At 41.1% G+C, this 20,999-nt stretch overlaps 1 protein-coding gene across 2 annotated transcripts in view; it reads left to right on the forward strand.

Moving 5' to 3' along the window:
• SLC35F3 (solute carrier family 35 member F3) overlaps nucleotides 1-20,999 on the forward strand; it is a 145,723-nt gene that overhangs the window by 84,366 nt on the left and 40,358 nt on the right. Inside the window, exon 1 of one of the 2 annotated variants that reach the window (XM_052671838.1) lies at nucleotides 12,060-12,204. The exons of the other annotated variant lie outside the window; for it this stretch is intronic. Coding sequence (XP_052527798.1) covers nucleotides 12,129-12,204 — 76 coding nt within the window. The 5' untranslated portion in view covers nucleotides 12,060-12,128. Of the gene's footprint in view, nucleotides 1-12,059; nucleotides 12,205-20,999 lie in introns of those variants that run through there. 2 annotated transcript variants of the gene reach the window in all.

Here is a 20,999-nt window from a genome sequence, read left to right on the forward strand (position 1 = left end):
AATCACGGAGGAGATAAGAAGGAAATGAGATATAAAAAAAAAAAAAAAAGTATCTGTTGGCTCAATGTTAATGCATTTACGATGATCAGATAACATGTTATTGTCTAGGTGTTGTCTTCACTGAGAAATATCTGCTGGAGCAGGTGTATGATCCTCTGCAAGATAAAGAAGGCTGCTTTATAAGCAGAAGGACTTAAACCAATAATCCTCCTACTGCTTAGGATTTAGACAGCATTAAGACATTAACTGGCAGTTAAATTGGGTGAAGTTTAATGTAGGTGGTGTAGATTGAATTAAGTGCAAACAGCTTATTTTCTTATCTCTATACATATTATATGCTGCCAGAGGAGAGAGATAGGGACAGAACTTTTTAAAATATATAACATTAACTTAGATGAAGCAGAGAATATTATTATTTCTGTTTTACATATACTGAAATACAGAAATTAAGGATAGCATTTCATGTAAATGTGTTAAGAGTTGTAGTTGGGAAGGTTTCTCTGTAGTACTTTCACTCTTAAGGGAAGAAGACTGGCCTATGGGATCCACATCTCAGTCCTGTCCGGACAACAAAAGTTTAAAATATCTTTTAAACTAATTTTCAAGTAATTATTTATAGTCTTTAAGTAATGAAATGGATGCGAGCTGTCTGTAAATATCTTTTGGGATGAGCTCCTGCAGACTTAGATGAACTAGTTTGCACTCTGAGAATTCATCAAGTTAATCCTCCCTTTCTAAAGTCTTAATATTGCACTAATAAGTTCTGTATTCTTCTGCCTGTCATCTACCTTTGAATAGTTATCTTCAGCTGATACCCTTTGTCACACACAAAAGTATCATTCAAAAAACATCTCCCACAGCTGTGTCTTCAATGACCTTATTTTACAGGGTTTTTATATGAGTAGCTCTTAAATGTTAGAATGACAAAACCTATTCTGAGTTCCTGGTTAACAAAACCAAGCATCTTTCCCCTGCTTGACTGTCAAGAGCTTATCTCAAGCTTAGTCATGCAATGGCATTAGCTCCTTGTAGATTTAAAGCTGTGTTTTGAATCTTTCATCTGTCTCAGTCATTTCTGTTTTTGTAACCTTCGTTGTTCATGCAAACAATCTGGAAAGGAGCACAAGATAAGCTTTTTGATGGAAAGATGAGACCAGGAAAAACCTTAACAATTCCCACATATAATCTTTTGCCCTGGGGAGTCTATATATATATTTTTTAGTAGCTTTTATAAAGTTCCCTTGAATGCAGTAGCTGTGCCGTATGTGGTGATTAGAGGCTTCAGTAAATAGGCCTAAGAGTCCTTACAACCTCCTAGTCTTCTGGGAATGCATTTGCTTACTGATTTTTCCCTTCTTTACACTTATTGTTGTTGTTCTTTTAATCTTCTCTTCAAAGTTGATCCTGGAAAAATGCTATTTCAGGAGAAAAGATTGACCAAGCAGTGATTCTTATATTTACTGCTGATGGAATGCTGGCTTACTCCTGGAAATGTCTGAAAGAGTCAGAGAGCCTGACTCCATCTAAACCTTTAAGTCTCCAGCAGCAATGCTTAATTTATTCAACATTTTGCATATATGCAAGGTATTTTATACCTACTTAATCAGAAAGAAAAAAAAAAGGCTTGATATTTGTGCTGTTTATTTACATGAGATGCTATGGGACCTAGATTTATGTTTCAAAGCTTTGAGGAATTGTATGTTGCATTGCTGAAAGCTTCAAACTGTTGTAGGAAAGAAAAGCAGTTGAGGAAATGTATACTGCTGCATGAATTATTATCGTACCTGAATAAGAAGACCCTAGCTACATTTGCCTCCTGCCTTTTACTACAATAAAAAGTACTTGTAATTTTAATTACTTACAGCAAAAATCAAGTGATTTGTTAATATCAACAGAACCCTAGGATGGAATTACAGTAATGTTTTATATACACTTGAGGGAACACTGTTGGAAATAATATGCAGGGTAATAAATCTGCTTTCCTGCTGCTTCACAGTTCAGTGGAAATTTAACCTGGGATTGAGACCTGAATCTGCAGGGAGGGGGAGAGCAAAGAAAAGCACATCTACCCCTAGGGGAAGGTTTCATTGCTCCAGATCTCAGAGGAATGATTCTGCCATCACTGCAGAGGCGAGAGCCTTCCTAATGCACATTCATGCCATCTAGAGGGAGATGGATAGGCACATCGCCTTCTTTCTCAGGTTCCTTGCCCTTCCATCAGTCAGGCATCTGTCCAGTTCTTTGCAAAGATCAGAGCATCTCTCATACTACTGTAAATGAGACTGAAAGCAGATGTGGAAGTGGCCTGTCTCCTTCCCACTATCTGATGTGTCATCCAGCAAACAGATCTGTGGCCGTATCAGGCAGGTTTATTTGCTTTATGAAGGGTACAAATCAGCTGGATTTTTGTTCTCCGAAGAGCAGGTTGGAAGTCTCTTTGTGCAAGGGTATATGCTAGCAATAAACTACGCTTTATAGGACAGCCGGTCTCTATGTAACAGAAATCTGTGCTTTTGATAGCTCATAATTTCCTCCAGCTGAAAGCAACAGGATGAATTCTCAATTCCCTTGCTCTATTCTAAGCTCGCATAGTCTTTCTTCACAATGAGCAGGTGCTTTGGTTTTTTTTTGTTCTGAATTAGATCTTATTAGTATTAGTGTTCTTCTCATTTCTGAATCCAAACTGCTTGGTATTTTTTTCTAATGCTTATCTGAACTGTTGCCCACCTGCCTTTACCTTATCTTGTCTTTGGTAGTCCAGTCTATCTTTGTAATTTCTACTTCTGCCCTCTTTTACCTTTCCTATGATCTCAAAGCATATAGTGACCCTCATCCTTCTCATCTACCAGCTAATAGTTTTGTCTACTTTTTAGGTTTTTTTTTTAGCTGTTTCATTATTACTGTTTTATCAGAAGTGACAGTTCCAGTGTTGAGTGCGTTGAAGCCAATGGCAAAATTCCCATTAGTTCAAAAGAAAATCGAGTGAGTGGTGGGAATGCAGAACCATGTGCATAATCTTATTACAGATATCCTTAGTACTGTTAATTAATGATCCAGATTCATTCCCTAAAAGTATTAACTAAATCCAGTCTAGAAGTTGAGGTTTTTATAAAGAGCTATCTTGTTATTGTGTAAAATAGAAGGCTTATGGCATAGAATGATACCTCTTCAATGCTTGCAGCCGTTGTTGCCTAAGCACTAAATTTTGAATTTCTACTCCAGCATTTTAAAAAAAGTCATGCTTGCTTTAACAAAATCTGCACAGATTTACCAATTACTGGCTAGCAAAAGACATCAAGGAAACATTATACTTACTTTCTTCTCCCACCACAAGAGAAAAAAAGATATTATCCACCAGTAGGACATTTGTGTCCCTAGGAAGATTGTGGAAATCGGCTTTTTGCAGCAATATGTAAATTGCAAACTTTTAAAGGCTGGCAGGAATCAAGCTGATAAAGGATAAAAGTTGTGCATCATACAGTACCTCCACAAGCACCACAAATACCTTGTGCTGATGGCTGGGTGGAGAATCAGATAAATGTAGTAAATTTGTGTGCCATAGCGCAGTCCCAACTGAAAATAGAGAGCAGCTCTGGAGTGACGGAGGGAAATGAACATTCTTTCGCCTGGTCCATTTCTGATCTCCTTCACAGGCGTCAGGCTGTGGTTTCCCTACATTTGCATCCCATTACCATCTCATCAACATTTTGTCAGTGGGTATGACATTTTTTAGAGAGAAGCTGATGCTCCCAGTCTCAAATTCCAGTTTCAAGAATTTAAGAATTCCCTAATCATAGAATCATAGAATCACAAGGTTGGAAACGATCTATAAGATCATCTAGTCCAACCGTCCAACCAATATTTTTGTTTTGAACTAAATAATCTAAAAAGATTTAATGTTGCAAGCCTGCCTGGTTTGTTCAAAGTATACTTTTATTGGAAAAGTCTTCCATTTTTTCTCAGTCTCATGACTTTTTTGAGGATTACTGCGAACATAATATTACATTCTAGGTCCAGTTCCATGTAAGATGAGCAAGAACACAAGATTATTTTGGCTATACAGTACTCTTTGCTGCTTATGCATTTATCTGATGTGGCTGCACTGAAATTTGTGTAATTAGTAATTAATCCGGTTTTAATGCTGTTATAAATCTGGCTGTATCCATCATCATTTTATAAAGAACCTTCCTTCCAAAGGGACAGAGCAGCCCTTCTAAACTTCTAGACCAGGCTTCAACCTGAAGCAAGTAGCTCATTTGCTATCTTGAACCCCACTATCTAATCAAAGCTCTCATGGCCTTGAAGTAGCCTAGAGGACTTAAACTTTCTCAGTGGTGTTTCTCATGCATAGGAGGCAATATACCTGTGTGTTAATCTGACCGTGTATCAATCAGCAGTGCACATACAAGGTAAAAATTATGCCATTTACAAAGATGATGAGTCAGTTTCTGAATACCTAGAATTTTGATTTACAAAATGCTGTTTTCAGCATCCTTTCAATAACTCAAGTTTAGTATACAACTTGAAGATTTTAATTATTCTTACACTGGTGATTCACCCTCTGCACTACTAATAAATTCATTCTCTTTATTAAGAAAAAAGTGATAAATTATGAACGCTATATACTAACGTTGTTATGTGTGCTCTGATAGTTTAGTAACAGTAATGCTTGGCTTAGAACTTCTTATCGTAAGATCTCAAAAACACTTTAAGGAAGTAGCTAAATTATATCCCAGGATACTCGTGAGCAACTTGTGACAGAAATGTAACTCGCACTCTGTGTTATGGTAGTGGCAGAGATTGAAACGGAGTAGGAGAATCCTGATACCGCTGCTCTTAACATCTACCTTTTCTGTATTCCCACTCCAGCATTCTTTCCCATTTCCCAGAATCTTGGGGCAGTTATTTTTAAAGGAAACAGGTTTATATTGCTTGCTCATATTGTATTTGGGGCCCAACAGTATCCACGTCTTCCTTAGCAGTAGTTGAAAGAAGGAAGAGAAGTTCTCCCAGAGAGACAGAAGCAGCCAGTGGGCTCAGGAGAAAGCATGTAGCCTCTCCAGGAGTGGGAAACTGGAGTGATTATGACTGCAGGGTAGGAAGGACGTAATTACAAAGCACTTGGTGCTAAAAGGTTCATCTTGTATAATGTCTTTTAAATAAAATCTACACTTGAAGCAGGTACTCAATGTGCCAAAATGATTGGTCTCTCTGAGGGCAATCAGCCCAGCTATTTACTTAAAATATCAGTTAGAAGCCACAGGAAAATTAACTTGTTGCTTCCACAAAGGTGACTTGCTGCTCTGCAAATCTTGCTTGGAGCCCTGCAAGGACAGACAGAAAATCTGGGAAGAGGCTGTGTCTATGGCTTTATTCTTCAACCTTGTCTTAAATTCTTCTAGACATAGCACTGATAGCATGCCTAGGCAGAAACTCAAAATCAGAGGGCAAATAGTATGAGAACTGGGAAGCTGTAGAGGTGCACAGCTTCTGGACAGCTTCAGCACATTTACTTTGAAGCAATAAATTGTGAGGTCTAAGATACCTCCAAAACAATCCCATTTCTAGCTGTTAAGGGATGGAAATGAACAATAAAATAGAAAATAAAACAAAACAAAACAAAACACAGTTGAATGTTTTTATCTGATTGTCTGTGTAGCATTATAAGTGGATGCAGCATTCAGTTCACATTACAGGCTTTGTTTGTACTAGCACTGGGAGAAATTTGACAAAGAAAAGACATGAGAGAGAAGAGGGAAAGGCAAAGGAAAGAAAGTTACAAAGTTAAATAAAAAAATCACAAGAAAGAGGAAGCGCAGAGTATGTGGAGGAAGAAGGTGGAAAGTCTTAAAGTTTTTAAAATCCATTTTTCTGCTAAAAGGGCAACAAAGGACCTGTTGGCTCTTAGGCATATTTAGATTTTACAGTGGCAGCAATTTTTTGCCTAGCAAACAGCTGGCAATTTATTTCTGTAGGCTGAAACTCCCTCCAGTCCAAAGACCGCTGGGAGTGCTTACACAGTACCTAACCTTTGTTTCCAGGAGCTAGTAGTAAAACTTACATTTAACACAGAATCTGTGAATTTCACTCCAGAGCACTATCCATAACGTAGGTGAGTCAGAATACAGAATACATTTGCTCAGAAACACCTTCTCTGAGTTATCTTTGGATGACCACTTTTCATCTGATTTTTTGTTCTTTTTCTGCCTAATACTACTTGGGAAGGCAGTGCAAGGTTCTGTAAGTATTCAGGTGAGAAGAAGAAACAGTTGTGATTCTGCCTTCAGGTCTCATGGTCTCTGTTTGTGTTTGAGACAGGAAGCGTATGGTCCATCTGTTCTTAACCTTTTCTTTGAAGACAAAAGTGTGCCTCACTCATTGAACTTCTTTCTTTTTTTTTTCCCAAGCTTTTTCCAATGGATTTTTAAATTCTATTTTCATATATTCCAAATCCCAATTTTTTAGTTTATTTTTTTACAATGCTTGAAGCGTGAGGCATAGCCAAACATTGTCTCCTGGCCTGTGCATCTTTACTAGAGGAGCCAACACCTCCTAATCTGGGATGTTATGGCAATCAAGGTTTAGCACAGCTTATAACTGTTTCTAATGGTAGAAATTATGCACAACTGCATTTAAATGCACTTCACATCCAGTGCTTTACACAGACAGCTGGTGAGGAGTTAGATGGTAGTGAGGAATGCAGAGGCGATGCTCAGTTATTTGTAATGCTGCATGTATCTTAGATATTGAGAAGGCTAAAAAATTGTTGTTACTGAACTGTGTTGATACTGATGTTATAATGATTTATTTTGTATGATTTGGGGTTATGAAGGTCTCATAGTAAGGCAGCATCAGATATGGCTGGGAAAAAAGTAATTGTCTGATAAGCCCAGGAGACTCATTAGAAAAAATGCCACACTGCTAAGATATGAGAACATTTCTTTCTTGTCCCCAGACAAAACTACACAGGGAACCACTAGCTCTGAGAATCAACATTTGAAATGGCCAAAAAGTGACAAGAGGTGGAAGGAGAAGGGTTGGTGGAATTGTCAGGAGCAGCAGGGAAGAGCAGCTTCTACCAGACAAAACTGTTAGAGCCTGCTGCCGTTTTCAGAGAATGACACACTTTAAGAAGATAAACAGGCATTTGAAATATTTTACTGCTTGACTCCCCTCTAGTTTCTCCCATGTTCCCACAACTAACACCCTGTATATGTAAATAGTCTGATCACTGTATAAATTATAGGTCACTGCTTTTAAAGGCAAACATTGCAGGTACTATATGGATTTGCAAAACAAATCAGTTGCCACATGACGGGCTATTTCTGAACCACCTGGTCCAAAAGGGGGCATTCTAGCTAAGCTGCACCTGTACAGAGGCAAAAGTGTGGAGCCCATCAGCTGAAGGAGCTGGGTGGGAATCTTGTGGCCCTTCTTGTACACAAATCCTGGAGAGTTTCTCAGTAAGCGTTGGAAACAGTTAATATTTTAAGAGATTTGGAAATAAAATTAATCAGCGCTGTCTCCTCTTGTAGTGCTTACAGCAGTTATAAACAGAAGGTTAAAATAAACACAAGGAAGATATTCTCACCAGGACTTCACATCCACGTCTAAGAACTGCAGGCTGTATGGGCAGATGTACAATCTGCAGCATTTAAGAACAACTCCGATTTGACTGCTATCTGTAGTGCTGTTTGTCTGATCAAATTTGAAGAAAAAGCACTCAGGAATAGCAATGACTACAGCAGTCTCTGTTCAGTGAGGCCTGGTGAACACCTCTAGCCAGGCTTTATTCTTTCTTTCCTCTTGTCTTGTTCTATGAATTCAAGGCATCATACCTGAACAACTGCTCTGTTTAGGAACAGGGAATATTTGGAAGACATCATCCTTACATCTAGGTGTATATTATGGAGAAAGAAGTGTATGTGAACTTAAAAAAAAGAAGTGTAGTCAACGACGAACATGAAGTGTATGTCAACGACAAGAATGTGAATTTGTTTTGAGTGGATGATGGCTGTAAATACAGACAGCATGCAAACAACACTGGTGGCTGGTCACCAGACAGCACACTGTAAATGCATATTTCAAAGTGAGAGCAGGACAGCAAATGTCACTTCCAAAATAGCTATTATTTGTGTTGGAAAAGCGTGTTTGACATGTTTTTTTAGTTGGAAAATGAAACAGATTAGAAAGTTGTTAGGCAGTAGCCAGAAAAAACTAACAATGCATTCAAATAAACCTAGCTCCTCACAAACAGGCTAATAATTGTTTGTGGAGAATATTCAACAAATCACTTCAAATAAATTAGAGGAAAGGATGGTCTGTTGCTGGACAGACTGTGGGCAGTTTAGGTTTCTAGCTAATATTCAAGCACGTATTTGGCTCCTGGCAGATTGATTCCTTTTGGCATGAGCTGGAGCCTGTTATGAAATTGGCTACACAAGTACAAGTCCTCACTCCATTTCCTTTAGGGTTGCTAAGCACAACAGTGATTGCCCTCTATGGTAAGGCAAGCACTTAAGTTAATAAATGTCCTCTTAATGAGTACACTAAATAGGAAAATGTCTGAACTGGAAAAATACCAACTGTACACCTTTTTCATGTTGGTTAATCACATTTGTTAATAGGATTAAAGTCAAAGATTATAGCAGACATAACTAAGTGAATCCATTTTTGTCTCAAACGTACTTTTCTATGCCAAAAAGAAGTTAAAATCCACGAACTTAAAGGCAGCATGACAACTTGTTAGCATCTTCATTTACATGTTTATCTTTTAAAGAAAATAACTGAACATCATTCTTAATCTAAACTTAAGGGTAACTGACAGCAACACGAGCAGCTCCATAAGCCTTCTTCACACAGAAGCCTGCCTGAGCAAATTCCAACTAGCCCATCCCAGATTTTTCTTCTGACCTTGCTAGATTCACATGAATTGTCCTTGCTCCGTATCAGAAGCAAAGGTCTGCTTTCTCTAGTTTTTAAGCTCTGAGATTTTCTTCTCCAAATTTGTAAGCTGTCTGCAGCCCAAAAGTTCACCAGATTCTGCTCCGTTGTCTCTTGAACACTAGAGGGATGTTGTAGGGAAATAAAAAGCCACAAACTCAACTTGAAATTACCAAGTACATCAGCTTTGCATTGCTTATACTGTAAGATGCCTACTACAAATTAAATTAAATGCAATCTAGCAGCAAATGTGTTAAGGCACAGGGAGGTGGGGAGGTTGCACCATGGTCTGAGTTACAGAAAGTAGCAAGCGTGCTGCCAAGCACAGCTCTCACTTCTAGGGCCCTTGGAATACGGTCCTTAGGCACACTATTCTTTATTAAATAAGCTGTGGTATGTGGCTGATGTTTTTACACACAGAGAAAAGCAGGGGCCTAGCTGGGATCTCTGGTTTCATTTACACCTGCAAGGGCGACGAGTAATCAGAGTCAGATGGAAGTAAAATGCTGTGAGATCAGGGTCAAGCACAGCCCTATCAACCTACATGAGCCCTAACAAGCTACACCTGACACACATTGGGCAAATGAAGTCCGAAAGCCAGCAAAGCAGTTAAATGCCCTATTCCCAATCTAAATCCAGTGCTAGCTGAATGCTTCTTGTTCATGGTGCCTTTGAAAGCTTCTCTGGGAAGATGAAGTTAAACATTGAGGAGAAGAATCCTGAGTGCTGTAGTTATGCAGGTTGTTGGGAGAGGAGGAGAATGAGGACAGTAACAGCAGTATGAGAGGCTAAGATACTTCTTGACTGGCCCACAGTGTCTACCAACAGTGTATGGTAGACACCAGCATGACCTAAGCCAGTGGAGCTCCAGGCTGCCACAGGAGACAGTTGTTGTCATAAAGTCTATAACATTTGGATTTTAGCCATAAGTAGAGCATTGCAAACTTCAAACTTGTTAACAGCACTACAAATAGTAAATGCGTACAACTGAGTTAGAGTAATGTGCTATCAAAACAAAAAGAATAAAAATCATGACAAAAAACAGGTGAATTATTATGTGAACAGTGCCATCCTCCAAGTGAAATTATATACTTATCGTGTCTTACCAATGAAAAATGAAAGCATAAACCTTGCAGAAGAGAAAGAGTGTAAGTGCCCAGCAACAAAGAAGACTTTCAAATAAATTAACTTTTTAAATGTCCCAGTGATGGTATGTTACAGGCAGTGGAGAAGTCTGATTTTCCTGTGCCTTGCACAGCCACTTACCTGAAATTTGGCTGTGAAATACTGATACGATGGTTTCCTGCCTGCTTTGCCCAGGTTCAGGTGAGCTGGTAGCTAAGCTTGGGGCAGAAGTGAGCCCGGTTTACCTGAGCTCTGCTGCTCTCTGGTTTCATTTGGTTAGCTGAGCCTTAGGGAGTTGCCTCAACTCTGTGGCTGTGATATATTTTATGCCCAGAACCATGCAAGGTGAGATTTGCCTCTCTTTATGTAACTTCTTTCAAAGATCAGAAACCAATCAGGCTCTTAGATAAAACAAACAACCCGGTGAAACAAGATGAAGCCACAGTTTCCAGTATGGCTAGGATCTGTAACATCATAGGAAACTCCACCGATCAGATAATCCTACTAAGACAGCCTGGAAACAACTCTGAAATCCAGCCTTTCATTTGACTGAGCTGGGCTTTTGTGGTCTTTAACCTTTCCAAAAGAATCCTGTGGAAGGAACCTATTGATGTTCTGGTAAAGTTCATGCCAAAGGCTGATGTTCAAGGAAGCACAGGAAGTATAACGCAACCCCTTGGCCCTGTCTGCCTGCAGTTCAACAAATGAGACTTTTGCAGACCAACAACCTGGTTGTGATCCCCGAAGAAAGCTATAGATCTTAAATAGAGCTAAGCCTGCAGGAGGACGGTGGTGTTTTCCCACCGTTTGCTAACCAGCCTGCCAGGGCTGCTTTTCTGGAGCAAATATTTGTATAATTAACAAATACTTTGGAATGTTTGGGGAGTATTGATGGCTGCCCGGTCTTGTTTGCAAAGCACGCACATTTTAATTTGACCAAGTCTTGAGAACTGTTGAGTATTTGCATCTTGGTCTGCTGATACATCTCATATTGGAAACTGGCAGATATGCTGAGTGTTTTCATATCCATAGCAGAACTCCCTAGGAGTCAACAGCGCTCGGCATCTTGCAAAATCTGACGGTTGGCTTAGAGCTGAATGATTGTTTTATGTTTCATATTCGTTCACTAGATTGTGTACTCTCCTGGATCCACTTACATTAAGTCCTGCTAATTAATGCTAGCTACGCTTTCAGAAGGGGAAATCTACCACAAATTGGTAGTATAACATGACCGAGAGGGTCTTAAAATAATTTCTGGTGAAGAAACAAACAACATCACATAACAGCCTGCTACACCTGAGCACCATCCAGTTGTGAAATCTCCTATTTTATTTAATTTGTGTGTAGGTACTGAAGCATTTTTAATGCCTCCAGAGGAAGTTATTACGCTGTGCTAAGAGGGCTGCAGAGTGTGCTGCTATAAGTATGGGAATATTATTGATAAATCAGCGGTGCTATCTCATCTTGATGCTGTGATTAATTTCGAGCTCGCTCCTCCAACAGAAACAGCAGTGAAAAGGATGGTGGAAATCGGCACAGGATAGGGACCGGACTTGGTTTTGAAGGAAGATGCGAGAGGGATGAAATACGGGCAAATAAAAGCGGTTTGGAGGTTTCTCCGGAGGTAGGCTGAGCGGAGCCCCGAAGCCGGAGGCTCGCTCCCGCCGCACTCCCCGGGCGGCGCGGGGCCGGGCCGCTGCGGGACCGCTGTCCACAGCCGCAGTGCGCCCGGACTCCGCCGCGCCCCGCCGGGGGCTCCGCCGCGCCCCTCGCCGCTGCGCCCGCGCCCCCCCTCGACCCGGGGGCGGCCCCGGGAGCGCCGGGGGGAGCGCGCCGCGCCGTGACGTGTGGTTTGCAGCAGCCCCGAGCGGCGGCGGGCGGGCGGGCGAGCCCCAGCCCCCGCTGCCGCCGCCGCCGCCCGGTGCTGCGGCAGAGGGCGGCGGGCCGGGAGCCGGCGGGCAGCCGCGGGGCCGTGCCGGGAGCGCCGCCCAGGAGGGCTCCGGCGGCGCCAGGATGTAGGCGCGGGGCGGCGGGGAGCTGCCGCCGGCGACGGGCTCGCCATGAAGAAACACTCGGCCAGGGTGGCCCCCCTCAGCGCCTGCAACAGCCCCGTGCTCACCCTCACCAAAGTGGAAGGTAACGCCGCCGGACGGGGTCGGGGCGCGGGGTTCGCGCCGCGGGGGGGACGGACGGGCTGACGGGCGATGCCCGATCTGCTCGAACGCGGCCCCGGCTCTTTCCTCCCCCGCGTGCCGTCGGAGCCCAGGGCGCCGGGAGCGGGTCCCGAGCCTCAGAGCAGCACCTGCCGGTGGGAACCGACGGGAGGGAAAGAAGGAGGGAGCAGTGGTTCTGGAGAGCGCTGACTCCACGGGAGGGACGGGGATGCAGCCTCGGGCTGTACCCCCTTCGAGAACCTCTTCCAGGCATCTGCGTTCGCCCCTGGTGGCCCCGCAGGCACGCACTGGGGGGCAGCTGGGGCTCTATGGCCAGGATGGCCATTGCGATCCCAGCAGCAGGGTGGGCTTGTCAGCCTCTCGGGAACCGTGGGACCTCCGGTGGCTTCCGGGACCTTTAAAGGGGCCGGGAGATCTCGGGAAGGCTGCCCGGAGTGCCCCGAAGCTCTGGGCATAACGAGCGGGAGGCCTGGCTTGAGAAACTGTGGTTTGATGTAGAAAGCTGTAGGCTACGTCCAGAACAAGGCAAGAGATGTGAGCGATGGCAGAGGGGTAAGATAGACCAGGGAAAGTGGAGGAACTGGGAGGTGTAGATAAGGAGTTCACCTGAGGGGTGGATGCAGGACTTTGTTCCTGAAGGGAGAGCAAACAGGTTTGGGGGATCCATGGGGAGATGTGAGAGCTGGCTGGGAGAATGAGATCAGTGAGAGAAAAGGAAAATGGTTGGCTGAAAGGAATGGAAAGAGGAGAAGCAGATGAGGACAAGCAAGAGGTGGCATAGAAGGAGAAGAAGAAATCCAAACAAAAAATGAAAGAACAGTATGGGGTAAAATGTGAATATGAGATTCCATGGAAAGATCATGAAGAAGGAAAAAAAAAAAAAAAAGTGATTTTGAAAAACTAAAGGGAAAAGAAAAAGAAAATTTGTAGCAATTTGTCTGTGGAGAAGAAAGTAAGAAAATGCAAAAAAGCCCAAGGTGATGGGGGGAAGGAACTAAAATCTGCAAGAAAAGTGAAAAATCAGGAGAACTTGAGGGCTGTGATTTTGGTTCATGGAGAATGCAGCTGTTGCCTTTTCCCAGTGTAAAAGCCTCCTGGTATGAAGGTAGGGGAGTGGATCTAAATTTTCTGACTGAAAGGAGAAGTCTTGATTTTCATCACGCTGTAATTATAATTTTTAAAAGCCCTTGCAGTTAGCTCTGGTGCCCAGCAGTTTTGCTCCCAAGATTTGTATTGGAGGGTCCTCTGAGCTGAAAGCATGGCTTCCTTTCTTTTGGTGCACTGCACAAGCTTTATGAATCATAAATAATAATAACCCGCTAGATTCTAGCTTTGAAATGTGGGTCATATTGTTTTCCACCAGTTCAAATACAGTTTACTACATACCTTCCATAGACACAGAAGCAGAGCAACCTTTCCCAGTGCTGCAGAATTGAATCTTTTCAAGCATGTCCATGCCTGCTGTGCGCACCAGCTCTCTGATACCATATCACCACCCACCAGGGACTTTGTTGACCTAGTTGGGCTTTTCCTTCCTTAGTTTAGATTCTTCTTTCTGTAATTGCTCAAGGCAAAATCTAAATTGTTTTGATGGTTTATCATAGAGACCAGAGGTTGTATAGAAGCAGGTAAGGGTTTCCTTTGCTGTTTATTTCCTTTTAATGAAACTGACTGGAACTCTTTGAGAGGTTCTCTTTCTAAATCGATTGACAACATTTCATTTCAGATTAATACTGACTAATTTTGCCACCTGGTGCTTAGAGCCATATAAAAAAGCCAGGATGTAGTCATAGACTAGAGTGAGACAGTGGGCGTACGATGGACAGCTTTCTTTGCTTAGTCTGTACGTCAGACAAAGATTTGAGTTGCCAGATTTCTTTTGTAGCTGACATCCTTTGCAAAGGTGTAGCAGATGCTGCAAGACAACTTCTGCCTCGTAGTTAGCTTATTTTCTTCCCTATCAACTACCACCAAAGACCCTTGGCAGAACCACGGGGAATATGTTTATCTGGAGGACAGTTAGCAAAGAGGAGCCTTTCATTGATATGCATTGCTATAAGGCCTTCAGGCATTCCCCCTATATTCTCCTCGTGGTGCAGTAGCTTCTTTACTTGAAAAGGAAGATAAGGACTTTGTGCGCCTTCAGGAACGTGACTGCCATTTCAAATTATTTCAGAGATTGAATCATCAGTATGCACTGAGCCTGCTGTACTAGCACTTTTAAAGACAACTGTATCTTCACGCATCACTCAGGCAGGCAGTAACCATACTGTGTGTTTTCTGTGCCTGGCACCATTGCACACACTTTATATTTTGAGAAGTGTAGGCTCAGTGCCTGTTTTATGCTTGTCTGTCTTGCTGCTGATCATTTGTATCACTATCCAACTGGCTGCTTTCATAGTCTTTGTACATAAAAGTCCCATGTACCTGGAGGATTGTCTTCCCTTCCATGGGAAGGCAAAAATTTCCATCCCTGCTCTGCATCTTGGGGTTCCCCAGAGAGGTGATGCCATCATGAAAATGTCCAGGACAATCAATCTCCTCACTTGAGAAAAGCCATCCTCCTCTTACTTAGTCCCTATGAACAGCTCCTTATTCTCTGGCTCCAACAGAAAGGTATGGCAGCCTCCCCAAGTAGCACATTTCCTCTGCAGTGTCAGGAAAAGGAACTGGCAATACTTGAAGATGCTTGTAATGCAAATGATACCTCTCTGTTATTACACACGTGTGTCTAAACTTAGTTGCTATGGAGACAGATTCTGCCACACGCTCATTTGGAGTAACTTTGTTTGCATCAGTGGAGTTACAGGAAATTTGTTACAAGTACAAATGGGAAATAAATTTGGCCTCTAATATATTTCCTGCCTGCAGGGAATTCATCACAAATGTATCAACACTGTAATCACTTTGGTAATAAATCTTTTCAGTTTCTTTAGCAAGTGCAAGCTGAAGATCTCAACCACAGCAAAAACCTCCAAGAGTGGCAGCATGCTTTCTTCAGCTACGTGATTCTAATTATCCTCATTTTGCAGATGGGGCAGCCAAGCAACTGCAGAATGAGGCAACTTATGTAAAAATGAGCAGTGCATCTTGTTGCAGAAAAGGCAGGAAAAGACTGACCCCAGCCCCAGATTTGTGCTGTGGTTTCAGGAGGGCACTCCTACGTGCTCAAAGTGCCAGAGGACTTCTTTTACTGAAGTTAATGATTTTCTGCGTGTTCCTAATTAAACTTCCTTTTTTTGAGAAAGGAAACTAAAATGCTGCATAAATGTATCTCTGCATAAATACTGTGCTGCTATTAGCAGCGTTCCGTTGGTGTCATCTACAGGTTTTGGCAATCAGACAGCGCTTGTTCCTACTTTAAGCACTAAGATGGACCCCATTAAAATTTCACCTGGAAGTAAGCATTTGTTGAGCAAGAATTGTGCCCAGTGATCTCTTTTTTTTTTTTTTATATGACAAATAAACTTTGTAGAAGCATAAAGTGCTCATGTAGTTCTAGAAGATAGAAGTGGGAAAGGAAAAACAAGCTGATGATTCAGTGGTCCAGCCATGGCTGCAAGTTTGCCCATGCTTCCCCACCAACCTGGCCTTTGAAAGGAATGCATGCTGGCTCCTCCATGGAGTAATTAATTTGTATGATGTCTGCTTTTGTTCAGCCTATCTTCCTGCACTGAAGACAAAAAATAGGTGATTCTTTGATGTGAACATCTGTGGTAAGGGCAGAGACCATCAAAGCCACCATGTGCTTGCTCCACAGTTGTAGGAGCAGCTTTCACTCCCTCCTGGCTGGAGTTGAGATAAAGTGTATGGGGTGAAATTAATGGTGACAACGGAGGGAGGCTTTGCATATAGGTATGGAAATTAATGGGGTTGTAATTTCTAGCATATCTGCTTCCCCATTGTACCTGTCAGCATGTGCTCTGAGTAAAGCCCAAAGTAAAGTCAATGTAACTTACTCCTCTGATGGAAAAGGGGCACTCTCTTTCACATCCATGTACTATGTGGTAAGTGTGTATAGGCAGTAATTGCACTCTAGTTTCATCCCATGTGAACTTTTGCCCATTTTTCCTATATACCACAATACGTTCAGTTAATACAACAGTGTATCTGAGCAGATATCCAAGATCTTGTTCCAAAAGAGTGAGGAGTTTCTTGTTTCATAACACCTGGCACCCTTCCCACATGGCGCAGTGCTTTCTTAGTCTTTAAACAGTCTCAAAATGAGCTTCTCTGAGCTGTGCTAGGCTTACTCACTGGGGATTCCTGCCAGCTCATCTTTGATCATGTCCCACTCGTCGTTTTCTATACCATCTTGCCTGTGCAAAATCATGAGCTATAGGTTTGGAGGTGACTCATTACTTCTGCATTGTATGTCTCCTCCCCAAATGATACAAAAATAAAAAAGAATGTAAAATGCTGATGTTACTGAACGAATGCTAGAGCAGGAGCCTTAATACATCATGAAGCAGAAAGTACATTATTAAAGATTTATCCAAGCTGCCTTACTTTTGTGGCTGAAATGAACCAATATGTATACAGTATGGACTAACAATATTTTCATTTACAGGGACAGAACATAAGAATAGCAACCATTGGATAATCTCAGATTTTCACAGACCATTGCATTTCACATTTCTAAATGGAGCAAGGTGCATTTTCTAGCCATCTTGAAACCATCTAGGCATTTGATCACAAAAAATAAGCAGATTACTAATCCATCTGTTTAATTATAGATTTCTTCCATAAGAAGGTGGAAAAAGAACTAGTTAAAAATAACTATGTAATTGTTACCAGCGTGCATCATGTTTTGTGTCCTATTTTGACAATTCTTGTAGAAGAAAATATTGCCCCTCTTTTCATAATGGGAGATAACTGCAGACAGAAGGGTATGTAGCACAGAAGTACTTCAATATGAGAGCTGGAGTTCAGAAAAGACTAGAAGTTCAACATAAACTTCTATGATCACTTGACAGATATTTCCCAGCCATTTCCCAGTTGCAGGGCATAAATGTAGTATCATTTATATTGTAGCTGTCTTAGCCCATTATACTGAGCATAGCACATTCACTTACCTACTAAAGTGATTCTCTCAACTTGGCTGGAGTTCCATCAACCTTTAATCTAAAGCCCAGTTAATCTTTGTTAATTATAAACTGTGAAATGCCACTGCAGACCTGGACAGCGTCCTGCAGAGGGAGAAATTTGGCCAATAAGAGAGTAGATTTACTTTGTAATCAACCCTGAGTTTTGCTGGCAGTCATTGCAGCATTAGATCAAAGGCAAAAGGAAACAAGGTGTTCTTAGCAGTGCAGAAGTAGCTTGCTTTCAGGCAGAGATGCCCAGCAATTTTGTTGGCAATGTGTACTGGAGAAGCCAGGCACCACCTCTGTTGTTAACAGCCTTGTTCCAGGAACTTAAATCTGCTCTAATTTGTCATAATGCAGAAGAACCTCGTCTTGAAATTTTGAGAATCCTTCCTGAGGCATAAATTTCTTCATGGAATCTAGCACTGTTTGATTATACAAAAGTTGTATGTTGACTCTTCTTCAAGTAACAGTAATAGTTTTTTGCTCAGTATCACTTTTTCTGGCCAAATAACAAACTCCTCAGATGAAAAACCTGTGAGTCCTTCAAGCCTTGTAATTCAGTCATGGAGAGTACTGAAGTGAGGAAATATATCAGGATATGGCTCCTCTACAGTCACCTCAGATTCCCTGGTTCATCTTTCAGCAAGGGTAGCATTGCATTTATGTCTAAAAAGTATGTCTTCTGTAGCTGGTTAAAACAACAGAAGGTTGCAAAAGCTTCTCTTATTGAAAAGAGGAAGAGGTATCTATCAGGAAGAAAATGGAAACTGGGATACTTGCATGTAGTATTGTTTTTACTCAGAGTTGCACTAAATTTCTTCGTGCCAACATGAGTCTAGCCAAGTCTTGCTTTATTATCAAAGAAGACCCATCTTGGCTGAGCTTGCTGGTGAGAAGTGAGGAGGCATCCTCTTATTTCTTCTGGTAGATCAGTGAGCAGCAAATCATGTGCAGAATTCCATGGATATATGTATGTTTCCTTAACCGTTGTGAGCACACTCAGATCCGTGTCAAGTCTACTCTCATATCCAATTATTAGTTGACGAAGAAGAGATGCTCCAAGTTCTTAAGTTGGGACTAAAGAAGCATCATGTTTTACATTCAAGAGCAGATTAACCCTTTATTTTCTAAGAGAGCAATTAACTGAACTTGGAATTCAGTATGTAAGGGACCATTGGACTATGACAAAGTCTTGTCTATAAAACTGTGTACCTGAACACCATGCAGCTCAGAATTTTGGAAAGCTATGTAAGGGAGACATAACACTATCCAATTTTTTTATGAACTGCAGCCATCATAACCTGAATTCATGCCAGTCAGTATGAATTCACTTACCTTTTAATATAATAACTGTATATATGTAGCATTCATATCAATTTAAGTAGTTGGATTTCCTTGGAACAAAACCATTGTTCAGGAAAGATGTGGCACTCAAACTGCTGACTTGTTAATAGAGCAATTTCCTGTGGAGAGTACAGTCTTGCTTTCTCACCAGAACAGGCACTTAAACCATCACTTAAACCTTTGGTTAGGATGAAATTTGCATACCCTCCAGTTCATGTTTGCACAGAATCCCATTTTGGTCATGACTTACTTTTGTTCTAATGGAAGTTCTGCTTCCACAAAGATGTTGGTTTCAAAATAAATAGCAAAACTCACAACTTTGGCTTTGATTCAGGAAGGAAATGCAGAATAATGATAAAATATATTTTTCAATGGTGTCATGAATATGTATGTCATAATCAGGATTATTCTTTATGTCCATTCACAGGTGCTACATTCCAGTACTACCGTGTACTATAATAAGCACCCACTATTGTCCATTTTCACTCTGGACCCCAGTAATGCATTCTGCTTAATAATAAAAAGGATGATATTTAAGGGAACTCCCCTCCCTGATATTCAAAATGGAATATCATGTTTTAATGAGGCTCATTTGAATGCCACAATTTTAATAGAATTTCTAAGCAGTTGCCTCTGAGGATAAATTAAATGGATTACAGTCCAAATTGCTGCAGTATAAAGTTGATAATTTATCAGCTCTCTCTGTGTCACTAGTAGGAATTAGAATATAGATTTTACAGTGTCTTGCCTGAGTATTTGACAGAGGAAGAAAAGAACATATATACTAAGCAGGAAAATTCAGTGTATTTTCAACACGTGCAGATATGCTATTTGATTACAACTCTTGGTAAGCTCAGGTATAATATTTGACACAGAATGAACCAAGAATTAATATATGCTTACAATTAGTGATAGAAAATGCTATAAATGTGAGTAGTATTTAAAGATCTAGTAGGACCTTTTAGAATAAACTTGTGCCTATTTGGCACAAGGTAAGTTACATGGGTGATCCAGAAATATGGGAAATGTAATTCCACAGTCAAGAGGCTTGACTGCCTGCAAGCAACAGACCAGTTTCTTGCCCTGTTGAAATTAAGGTGAGATGATTAGATAAATTTAAATATTCCACATACATTATCCTAACGTCTTTTTGTTTGATCAATTAATTTATATAATAAATTCCAATAGCAAAAGAGAGTCTGAACTCAGTTTGTAATTGTCTTGCTTTGAACTGATGCTCTTGTAAAGTTCACCATTTACAGGTACTTACATCCATCTTGGAATTCATGCTGTGACCTCAAGCAAATTCAAACCTTTTGACCTAATAGTTTAGTACCCTGTTTTTTCTCTTTAAAATAACCTCTACTGTGATTTTTTTTTTAATCTCCTGCTGTATTGATCTATTCAAACTATAGTCATACTATTCTATGATCAAACTAAGTAATATTATTTTTATCTATTATTGTAAAAGTATTTAGATACTACATTAAACTTCTACATACAGTTTCTTAAATATTATCTAAAAATCCACAAGTGCAATGCCATTTTGACCAAATATTCTCATTTAAAGACTGCATTTACAAAGATTTCTGAGGCTTTGTCTTTTTTCCATTATACTGCATTAATTGGTATTCATTTAAAAAAAAAACCAACCCAATCTCTTAGACCTTCAGGATCTACCACAATAAGGAGGTTGGGATAAAGTGCATAGAGAAACCTAAGCACTAAGCCTTATAGCCTTATCTGCCAGCCACCCACAGGAACTCACAGCTTCCCCTTAGGAAGCCAAGAGCAATTTCCTCAACAAGCACACAAACAGCCACCATATGGGGCCTGACCAGTGGTCCATCTGGTGCTGTTTCCAACTTGGTGGAATTGATTAGGAAGGTGTATTTCTAGCCTGAGATGCGTCTCTAGCTCTGTGGGTGCACTGACAGCTGAAATTTCCCTGGATGTATGACACAACTTTTTGCCCTGTTTTCTGCTTTGTTCCTAATAATTGTTAGCAGTTAACTTGCTGTTTTTGTCCGCTCCTGAACTTACTTCCTGAAGTAAGGTGCCTTTTCTGTGGAACAGGCTGGGAAGAACTCAGGATTCCTTGTGGTAGATGGGCCAGAGCCCATCTGCTGTGTATGTAGCACATGGTTCTTGTACTCCCACCTGCACCTCTATATTTGTACGCTTGCTTCTGCATCCCCCATTTTATTATTCAGTCATTTCATCAATTATCCTACAGTCCTGGATAATTTCATTTCATTAGGAAACTGTTAGCTCATCACTTGCCCCCTTGCTACCTATAATTACGTTGAAGAGTGCAGGTCCC

This window comes from Tympanuchus pallidicinctus, unplaced genomic scaffold, assembly GCF_026119805.1.
Source record: "Tympanuchus pallidicinctus isolate F22 unplaced genomic scaffold, pur_lepc_1.0 scaffold1, whole genome shotgun sequence".
Classification (NCBI taxonomy): Eukaryota; Metazoa; Chordata; class Aves; order Galliformes; family Phasianidae; genus Tympanuchus; species Tympanuchus pallidicinctus.